Source organism: Tachysurus fulvidraco, chromosome 20 (assembly GCF_022655615.1).
Source record: "Tachysurus fulvidraco isolate hzauxx_2018 chromosome 20, HZAU_PFXX_2.0, whole genome shotgun sequence".
NCBI lineage: Eukaryota > Metazoa > Chordata > Actinopteri > Siluriformes > Bagridae > Tachysurus > Tachysurus fulvidraco.
The window spans coordinates 5,646,833-5,657,872 of record NC_062537.1 but is presented as its reverse complement, the minus strand read 5'-3'; the positions used below and the strand labels follow the sequence as shown (position 1 = coordinate 5,657,872).

At 42.6% G+C, this 11,040-nt stretch overlaps 1 protein-coding gene across 12 annotated transcripts in view; it reads right to left on the bottom strand.

The window, feature by feature from the left end:
• Positions 1-3,400: 3,400 nt before the first annotated feature.
• Positions 3,401-11,040, bottom strand: part of LOC113638365 (cAMP-specific 3',5'-cyclic phosphodiesterase 4D-like) — a 149,514-nt gene continuing 141,874 nt past the window's right edge. For all 12 annotated transcript variants that reach the window (XM_027139440.2, XM_027139437.2, XM_027139436.2 and 9 more), the window contains 9 exons: positions 10,212-10,305; positions 9,866-10,041; positions 9,615-9,713; positions 9,364-9,528; positions 9,106-9,205; positions 8,028-8,182; positions 7,805-7,927; positions 5,638-5,820; positions 3,401-4,793 (listed from right to left, as the gene is read on the bottom strand). In XM_027139440.2, coding sequence (XP_026995241.2) covers positions 4,311-4,793; positions 5,638-5,820; positions 7,805-7,927; positions 8,028-8,182; positions 9,106-9,205; positions 9,364-9,528; positions 9,615-9,713; positions 9,866-10,041; positions 10,212-10,305 — 1,578 coding nt within the window. In that variant the 3' untranslated portion in view covers positions 3,401-4,310. The remainder of the gene's footprint in view (positions 4,794-5,637; positions 5,821-7,804; positions 7,928-8,027; positions 8,183-9,105; positions 9,206-9,363; positions 9,529-9,614; positions 9,714-9,865; positions 10,042-10,211; positions 10,306-11,040) is intronic.

Below are 11,040 nucleotides of genomic sequence, written 5' to 3'. Positions count from 1 at the left end.
TTCATTTAGTTTTTATTAATTCTTCATTACTATGATAGTGTTCTTGCACAGGTTGTGTGTGTTAATGCTGCCCCCTGCTGGCTAGCTGATATTATTACAAGGATGATGAAGCATGTGCTGGGTTAATGTTTAAGAACAGAGTTGAATAAAATGAGCAGCTTCGTCTGAGCTTCTTCTCCCACAGAGGACAATAATAAAGTACTTTATAGTAATATTAACAATAACCATAGACCTTTTAGTCACTTCGGTTTTTCTTAAATATGGCATCACTGTCAGCAACTTTGAGCTACACGTTGCAATGTAATTAATGTGGCCACTAGGTGGCAGCACTAGACTAGTGTAAATTCCTACACTGTCTACGCAGATGAACAGCTTTTCTACCGATTCCTTCTATTTGCACATCCCCCCCCCCCCCACACACACACACACACGTTATATGTGTATTTATATATGTATAATCTCACTGGCAGAGAAGATTGTGTTTATTATTATATATAATTTGGAAATGTTTTCACTAGCTATTGTTTTGTTAAACAGGCATCAGTTCATCAGTCATGAGCTGAATCAACCCTAATATTCTGAGCTGTCTGAACAGCATATTGCACTATATTCATATTTATTCATGAATGGGTAGACTCAGTTCCTGCAGTCACCACTAGGGGGTGTGTGTGAGAGAAAAAGAGAGAGAGAGAGTGAGAGAGAGAAAGAAAGAGAGAGGGAGAGAGAGAGAGGGAGAGAGAGAGAGAGAGAGAGAGAGAGAGAGAGAGAGAATGAACTTCTAGACAATGTGACAGATTCCCTGGATGAAGGAGGAGTCATTTCTCATCTCGTGGCTGAAGAGCGTTGATTTACCGCCAACAAGCAGCATGTAAATATCTGCAAGGCAGCAGGTCAGTGTTCTTGCTGTAAAAACACACGTGTGACACAAACACTTAATGAACTCATGCTTTTATTTTTTATTTTTTATGTTGCATATAAAAATGTTTCCTCTCATTTTAAATGTTCTTCAAACTGAGTGAAGCAGAATCTACAGTTCTGTCAAACAACAATGTATCCAGTGAAAGAAGTGTAAAAAGTTTAAGGTCATTGAAAGATGTAACCTAATGAATAAAATTTTGAAGTACCAGTTTATGTACCTTTTAATGACACTGAAAAATACAAGTAATAATAATAATAATAATAATAATAATAATAATAATAATAGCCACGACTGGCTTTGGTCCAGGGCTGCTATAATCTACAGTATGTGTGTCAGAAAAAAGGCTCTCGACATACAAACTCTTTTGCTTAGTGCATGAGCACGTCTACAAGGCTGGATGAGACGACGGTAGCACATGGCACCTGAACGCGTTTCAGAACAGCATGAATACACAACTTAAGAGTGGATATATGCAGCCAGCACGCTTCTGTTCTCCTCCATGTGTGTGCCTATTGCATTGGGGTGCATTGCGTGTGGCATTCAAAGCCAGGCAATGAATGAAGAATCTTCGCTTTTGTGCCAGTCTCAATGCAACAAAAACGAACAAACAAAAAGTCTGCCGCAGCATACAGAACCAAAGCTTTACAATGTAGCACTTACTCTGATAATCAGGTCGCAAAATGGGCAGAACTTCCCCATGTGCACTACTGCTCTCAGTCTCTCTAAAGAGAAATCTAGAGACACTGAAGTTAAGGCACAGCCCTGGGGCCAAACACCAGTGGCGTCATATTGTTTGGCTTTCCCCTGGTTCTCCATTAAACAAGCTCGAAGGTGACTTTCTTCTTCTTTTTTTTTCTTCTTTTTTTTTTCTTTCTTTTTTTTTCCAAACAGAATCTTTACATTGTATAATAGCTATAATAAACATTCTCTCAACAAGAGTTTACTAAATACAGCAACACCATCGCCATTAGGGATGATAGAGTAAGAATCGCTTATCATTTACAATAAACATTACAATATGTACAATGCAATAAATACATGTCTGTAAACAGAGACAAAACGAAACCCATAACAGGTAAGGTCATTTTGGTGAGGCGAGGAAAAAAAAAATAAAAACAACATGGCACATTAAAAAGAAAAAAAAAAAAAAGTATTACTAAAAAATTAAAATCACTACTACTTAAAAGCCAGGATTCAAGTTTTGGTGAAGAATCTTCTCCTTAAAAAAGTTTGTTCTGCGTACACACTCACCATGTGGGGAGGAAGGGAGAGAGAGAGAGAGAGAGAGAGAGAGACAGAGAGAGAATGTGAAAGGCAAGAGAGAGAGACAGTGTGAGAGTAGAGAGAGAGAGAGAGAGAGATATAGAGAGAGACAGTGTGAGAGAGAGACAGAGTGAAAGCGAGAGAGAGAGACAGAGAGACAGTGTGAGAGAGAGAGACAGAGACAGAGTGAGAGAGAGAGAGACAGAGTGAAAGCGAGAGAGAGAGACAGAGAGACAGTGTGAGAGAGAGAGACAGAGACAGAGAGACAGTGTGAGAGAGAGAGAGACAGAGTGAAAGCGAGAGAGAGAGACAGAGAGACAGTGTGAGAGAGAGAGACAGAGACAGAGAGACAGTGTGAGAGAGAGAGAGACAGAGTGAAAGCGAGAGATAGAGAGAGAGAGAGAGAAAGTAACTTGCAAGTAACACGCCGTTTATGCTACAGTTCATGTTCTACAGTACTGCTTTGTATGTACAGCAACTAAAACCAATAAATAAAACCATAAACATATAAATAGAGAGAAATGAAGAGCCATTGGCTAAGTGCTGAGAGTCCTATAGTGCAAGAACAGTGTGCGAGTGTGGGTTTGGCATGAAGAGGGAGAGTCGAGTTGTATTCTAGCCCTAAGAAAGCTCTCGGTCTGATGTGTGACCCTCAGCACAAACACGCCGGCGCGCAGCGTTGCGTCTGCGATCAATGACAATTGCCTCAATGGTTTCAGCTAGACCTTTAATCTAGCTAGTTCTGTTCGAATGGAAAAACTTTCTGGCGTACGCACAACACGTGCCATGTTTGTCGACGAGATCCAGTGGAGTTCAAATGTAAAAGGCATATATCATAAGGAGCACGAGGGTGGGTTAGAAAAGCCCCAGCTTCTAACACACTGAAATGTACAGTTCACGTGTCTCGGAAAATTGCTTGTCTCGTAGAAAAGTAAATGTTAAATGACATCTGACGCAAGACAAACCCAACACAGGATGTTAGAGGGAAAAAAAACAGTCTAAAATGTTTGTGTAACAGGAAACAGGACAAAAAAAAGGGGTTTGATCTAATGGCCTCGTCTGCGTTCCTGGCAACGTGTGTGTAATGTAACTGTGAGACAATGAGGTTCGTTTAAAAACGTGCGTCCAAAAGAAACAACGTACGTTTTGCTCTGTGGGGGGAAAAAAAAGAGAAAAGTCAGTTGTGGCTGAGGCTCATTAGAGGTAAGTGTTGAGGTGTATTATCTGTATGAAAGGAGAAGGACAGAAATAGGAATGAAACTTCACCGAACAGATTGTGTGCAGTTAATGAAACAGACCCAGCAGTGTTGAATAACGTTATTAAGGTAACGCACTAAAACCCGACGCACAACATACACACATACTTGCAAGTTACTCGTCACTAGAGCTTTTCTTTGCTCTTGCTGTTTTAGTAAGAAAACGAGCATCCGTGTAAAACAAACAGACAACAACAAAAAAATGCAAGGAGGCCATGACAGCACTGTGTGTGTGTGTGTGTGTGTGTGTGTGTGTGTGTTTTTAGTCGGGTTTTCAGGAAGACTTAAATGTAAAAAAAAAAGCCAGAGAACACATTCCAATAAATTTCCCATTTCCCCCGTGGCCGTAGCTGCTGCAGTCCATATTTCTTCACTGCTCCATGTGTGTGTGTGTGTGTGTGTGTGTGTGTGTGTGTGTGTGTGAGACTTTCAGATCTTTCTTACTGCTGCCCACATGAAGGGGATGAAAGCACAGTGGTTTAGCTTCCAACCATGTGCCAGTTTGAGCAGACACACACACACACACACACACACACACACACACACACACACACACACACACACACACACAGAGGACCCTCAAATAAGGGCCAAGGAGCGCAGACTTGGGAGGAAGCAGGGGGGGTTTTAGGGTAAACATGTAAGACAGCAAAGAAAAATCAAATGTTATTCCTGAGTGCAAAAAAGGACAATGTACCAGAGTGTGTGTGTGTCCTCGTGTGTCCTCGTGTGTCCGGGAGACAGCAGCGGCCGAGGTTGTGGAGTGCAAGGTGCGCTTTGGAACTGTCCTCCTCCCGCCGTTTATTAATCATCCCTCCGCCTGTGCGTTTCACTGAGACATGATTAGCAGTGAGTGAATGTGTCTTGCACTGCTACGTTCCTTCCTCCTCCTCATCCTCCTCTTCCTCTACCATACTCGGTTCTACAGAAGCATCCTCACACGCCTGCCCTTCCTCCTCCTCCTCCTCCTCCTCCTCTCCCTCTGCCTGCTCATCCAGCGGGTTCTCAGTACACTCAGAGTTCTGAGTGCAGAGTGTTTTGGAGTCCTCGTCCTCGTCCTCCTCTTCCTCTTCCTCCTCCTCTTCCTCAGCCTGACTTCCGCTGTCCTTCTCCGTGTCGGTTTCTCCGTCCTCCTCCAGAGTCAGCTCGAACTGGAACTTGTCTGTGGCGTTCGGCGCAGCGGGTCGTCCGCTCTCGTCGTTCTGTTCTGGTGCAGGAGAAGGGCTCTGCGGGATGGTGCTCTGGTACCACTCTCTGTTGTCCTCCAGCGTGTCCAGGATGTCCTGAGCGTCCGGGTGCACCAAGTCGGCCCATGTCTCCCACAGAGGGTGGACGATGTAATCGATAAAGCCCACCTACAGCAACGGCCGACATGAGACTAGATTAAGACAAACCTTCTAGCTCTCACAAAGAAACGCACAACACTTCACACTTCACAAATCCCAGTGCTGAGACATTATTACGTGTATTCTAAAAAAATAAAAAAATAAAAAAATAAATAATTGCTTGCATCCACCAATAGCAGTGGCTTATAATTCAATATCAATAGGCAAGTGTAACTTAGCATGAAGCTGTTTTAGTGGACTGTAAATGTTTATGATTCGTGTACAAGCAGAACACAACTCTGACATTCACACGTTCCAGGAAACCACGCTTGAGCACAGAGGGCCAAATCTGTGTGGGTCATGTGGCAAACATTTAGGAACACTGTAAAATGGCCGAGCCTACATTTCCACCAAGAATTTCTTACAGTTCATCGGTTCGCTTTTCAGTTACCGAGCCTGAATCTCCCATAATTTGCAGCCCGTTAAAACGTCCCGGTGTTCCGACATGCTTGTCAAACAAATCCCACAAACACACATTTGCACACTACAGTTGTGAAACATAGGAGTGTTCGTCTTGTGTTCTGCGTGCACAAAAAAAAAAGCAACCTCCACTTTCTTGCTAAACTGCACTGACATTCACTGAAGAAGGAGTGACTCATTTTGTCCAGGAAACTTATCTGTAAATTTACTGTTAGTTATTGACAAGAGTCCATGATATGAATGGTTGCTTTGTGACACACAGTGTACTGGGCATGTTGATGTGCAGGTCACCTGACAGGATGTTGACAGGACGTACAGTATAGGGACACATGCACTAGACTATCTGGATAAAGTCAGAAAGCAATGTACAGTATGATGGGTGTAAATGCAGTACCTGGGATTTCTCCACCGAGGCATTGTGTTTGTCACACATGGGACTGATCTCCATGCCTCGCTCCCTCTCCCGGTCACCTTGACTGAAGAACTCCTCCATGATGCGGTCTGTCCACTGGCGGTACAGCTGCAGTGGTTTGGTTGGGTTACTCAGGTCTGCACAGTGTACCATGTTCTGGAGCACCTGTTATACATCAAATACAACAAATACACTGTTAGGAAATGAGCCTTTATCAACATCCTCATCATCAGTGCGGTGACTCCGGGTTACTGATCAGAAGGTCATGAGTTCAAGCTCTGGTTCAGCTCAGATGCCTGTTCAGAACTGCCTTTAATCCCATTCTCTGCTATTTCTGACATCAATATATCAGGGTGCACTGTTACAGGAAAGGGAACTAAATGATCTAGTGTGTCATGTGAAATGCAAACACTGTTCATATTTAAGTTTTAATCCATCCATCCATCCATCCATCCATCCATCCATCCATCCATCCATCCATCCATCCATCCATCCATCCATCCATCCATCCATCCATCCATCCATCCATCCTCCCTCCCTCTACACTGCTTATCCTGCTGGGTTTATGGGGAACCTGGAGCCTGTCCCAGGAGACTCAGGGTACAAGGCAGAGTACACCCTGGGCAGGATGCCAGTCTATCGTAGGGCACAATCACACACACACACACACACACACACACACACACACACACACACACACACACACACACACACACACACACACACACATCGTTTGCCAACAACTAAAATCTTTATTCCTTGAAGAACTTCTCCAAAACAAGTTAGTACCTTATAACGTGTCTTCTAACAGCTTCACTTTTTATTCTTAGACTTCCAATAAACATCTCACAGAACATTTGTCTAGAGCAGCAGTTCCACATATCTTAATATCGTTGCTGTCGGGCACAAACCTCGTATGTCCAAATTTTGTCAATTTCATATTTTTTCACATATCGATGCTATTGGTCAGTCCCCACGTGGGTCTGTTATTTTTACAAGTTATTAACCAATCGAAAGTCCTGAAAATAGCTTGAGCGCAAATCTCTTAACTCCCTCGGACACTTCAACTGTCCACCTCTTCTTCACTCCGCGGGAGAGCTTCGCGGCATATCCTCAAGATTAAGAGTCGCAACGAATCAACACGTCTTCTGAGGTAAATGTCTTCAAAACACTGGGCTCAAAGAAAAAAAAATCTGGACCCCGCTAGTTCTGGTGCTTGGAATTTAGCGCATTGCAGATAAGATACGGCCTTTTTTTAATTTACTGAAAAATAATGGTTTTGGAGATACGAGGATTCTGATGGACAGCGACGATATGCTTATGTATAATATCTGACATACAGTACGTGTCCTAACACTAGAGAACCAACAGCTTATTAGAATACGAGCAGTGATTTAAACCTTGTAGCCGAAACTGTCAGAGCTGCTGTTAGATTAAAATAAACGACACCTTCGATTCTCCCAGAACCAGGAATCCGACAGCGCTGTTAATCCAACGCAGCGATGTCATAATGTTACAATCATGGCTTTAAACGTATTGGGATTAGTTTCAAATAGGAGCAGAGAGAAAATACTGATGACTTCTATATCTTGTATCTTCCATATAAAGTGTGTCTTCTTTTACTCCTTACTATTTAATATTTATGTCGTGCTGCGTTTCACCCTCAATGTCTTTTACACAATCAGTAAGTGTCCATTTGTCCAGCTATCAATCCATCCATGAATTCTCAATCACTGGATCTATACAAAGCCTGTGCTCATGTCTGACCTTGTTTTGGACACTATATATATTTTCTCTGACCAAGTGTATGGGGACACGTGACCATCACACTAATATGTAGGCCTTTCACTAGAAAGGTGGAAGCACTGAGATGTTGTAGAGTCTCTGGAACCAAGGACTCGAGCCTAAACCTGAACAAAATGAGACTTATAAAGACTTCTATTGCCATAAACTCAGCTCCACTAAACCCCCCCTAATGCCATTGTGGTTGTATGGCTATAAATCCCCACAGAAATGCCTGAAAATCTAGTCAGTTATAACAGCATAACAAGGACATGGTCAAGTGTCCACACTTTTGGCCATTCGTTGTTTAACACAATCTGCTAAAATCATGTACAACGGCATACACAGTAATGAGCAGAAATCTTACTTGTATCCTGTCGGAATAATTATCCAACAGCAGGACTCCAGAACTGGTCACTTTCTTTGTCTCCACCATCGTTTTCAAGTCAGCTAGTAGGTTCATGTGTTTCGACATATCAGTGGCTAATACCTAGAGTTTAGAAGGAGAAAAAAAAGAAGGCACCAAAGAATTAAGACTAAGACTTTATTGTTTATACCGCATTGATCTGGATACAGTCAGATGCACTTACGATGTCAATCACCATCTTCCGGAGGGATTGTCTCTGTTTTTTGGTAAGGTTCTGGAAGATGTCACAGTTCTCTTCCTGGAGCAGCTTAAAGCCAACAGCCAGATGATGGTTCTCCAGCACTGATGAGTCATTGTACATGAGGGCCAACTCAGAGTCTACACACACACACACACACACACACACACACACACACACACACACACACACACACACACACACACACACACACACACACACACACACACATACATGTTCATAGCCCTGACTCATGGAACTTTATGTACAACATCATTAAACTTAAGTTTATCAGATAATCGTGTGAAACCCAAGAGTTTAATAAATGTCTTTAAGGTGATACGATAAATCCGCCTAGCATGACATTCTGCTTCTAGACATTTCAGGAAACTGTGCTAGTTAGCTGGGCCATATATTACTATTTATACAGGCTGGAATAGATAGATGACTCGTGCGTGTGTGTGTGTATGTGTGTGTGTGTGGGGTGTAAATAGCGATTTAAATAGGTAGCACTTACAACAGCTCTGCTCCTTACTACTTATGTCACACTGTGGGGGTAAGATGAGGTAAATCCTCGCATTAGGTCATATATCTTGGTGACTAGATTGATCTGCGGGGTCAGTGAACCCAAATGCAGTGCACGGTACTATCGGCGAGGCTATCACCTGTTCCCAAACCCACTGTATGACTCATGATCATGATAACTGTCATTAATGACACAACACAGATTCCCCAGTTCTAAGCACGCTTTGGGATCGGGAGTTCGCTTTGTGAGAAAAGAATCTTCTGCAAATATCAGAAGCCAGATGGAACCTGCCTTTAACACAGGTTTTTCTTTTTTCTTTTTTTTACTGAAAGTCACTTCCTGTCTCGCATGGAGCCGTGTGTCTAAATGTGAAGTACGGCTTGTACTGTAGGTGGGAACATCTGAGGTGCGATGGACTTCGGATCCGAAGAAAATAAAAATAAAAATCACGCATGCCACAAAGCCTCGTCTCACACGATAATGGAAGGCGTGGGAAGGGAACTATTTCTGTCCATGATATGAGGAAAAAATACTCACTGGTGTTAATGAGGAACTGGTTCGAGACACCCGGGTGGTCAACGTCATGAATAGCACTAGCAAAAATGGCAGCAAGAATCTCGAGGTCTGTGAAAACAGCCTGTGGGGATGAAAAGTGTAGAACCAAAATTAGAAAGCCTGCTTCACCCAAGTCTTTAACAGGTTCTCACGTGCATCGTATCTATTTCAGTTTTCCTAGAAGGACAAAAACTACCCGATAATAATGCCTTGAAAAAGGCTGCTGCTGGCCAGGTTTACCTCTAAAGCAGGCGTGGAGAGCAGCACGTGTGTGGACTGCGTTACGTCAGCAGCATGAATGTTATTATGATACGCCACGTCTGCATGGTAATGGTCTTCTAAGGTCATCAGGTAGGTTATAAAAGTGTCTAATGGAATTTTAAATGTCTTCAGCAAGTCTCTCTCCTGGTGGTAGACAGAAGGTAAGATTAGCTTGGAGATCTGGACAGGAATTGTAAAGATAGAGGAGTGGATTTATAGAAAGGTCTTACCTGAAAGATTGTGTACATCATCACTGTTAACGGCCTGTTTCCAGAAAACTCTGTGACTAGGAAAACATTAAGGCCCCATTTGTTTACGTCTTCCAGTTCCTGCGATGAAATGAAAATATTTGTAAATTTATGTCTTATGTGACGGAATAGCAACCTTCCTACAAGGCTCTCTGTTGTATATCCACAAGCAGTTAGCTTATTCTGGCTATGAGTGGGTTGAGGGAACGCTAACAAAACCCTGCGTATTTCACCTTGGCTAAGGAGTCTTCGGTATCTGTTTTGACCCCAAAGCGAGGGATGTTAGAGTTGGTGAGGCTGGTACTGTGCATGAGCTTCTTCACACCGCTTATTTGTGACATGGGCTTTTTTTTCTTCTCCTTCTCCTTCTGATTTTGAGGTGAGGGCATCTCCACGTCATGCTGCTTGTCTGTGGGTGAGAGCAGAGAGAGCAATCAGTGCACCCTTAAATGGTTTCCTATCACATTCCGCTTCGTGAAAGTTTGCACGAGGGAAAGCTGTTTTCACAGAAATCATGTTCTGATGTTAGTAAGGGTGCGATTCTTTGAGACCTGATGAGGTTCGGTGGCATGAACTTACCCAGGAAGGTGCTGGAGATGAACTCGGAGACCTGGTTTCCGGATCGGCTCATCTCAGACAGGTGGGTGAGCTCCCTGTTCAGCATCCTCTTGAACTGGAGCAAAGAAGCATAGACAGATATATTAATCAGGGGTGACAGGAAGATACAGAAATAGTGTTGAGTTTCATGTCTATGGGAGTCTGTGGGACTCGTCCAGTTTACTCTCACCTACCCAGTAAAGGCATGTATGTTACAAATGTCTCTTGGTGTGAATAAATGTGTGTGTGTGTGTGTGTGTGTGTGTGTGTGTGTGTGTGTGTGTGTGTGTGTGTGTGTGTGTGTGTGTGTGTGTGTGTGTGTGTGTGTGTGTGTGTGTGTGTGTGTGTGGATCCAGGGTATACTCTTTCCTCATGCCTAGTGTTTCCAGAATAAGCTCTGGATCCAGTGAAAGCCAGACAAACGTTTTTGTGAAGATGAATGAATGAATGAAACCAGATTAGCAGCCATATTTTCTACAATCTTACATCCTTCAATAAACATTGAACAACAATAAATTAATTAATGCACTACCATTAATGCACGGTATAAACAGAATTCTTTTTTTCCCTTTACTTTCGTTTCTATATTCTATCACATTATGAGGTATATATATATATATATATACACAGTAGAAAACCTGTCATAAATTGAATTCTTGCCTTTTAAGACCAGTGAAAGTAAAAGAAATCATCCTGACTGAAACACTATAAATGAAATTGAATTAAAAAGAATTTCCCTTTGAATACATTATCGATGCAAACTTTATAATTTACGGCTTTGTAATTCACAGGTTGTCAAACCAATGCAGAG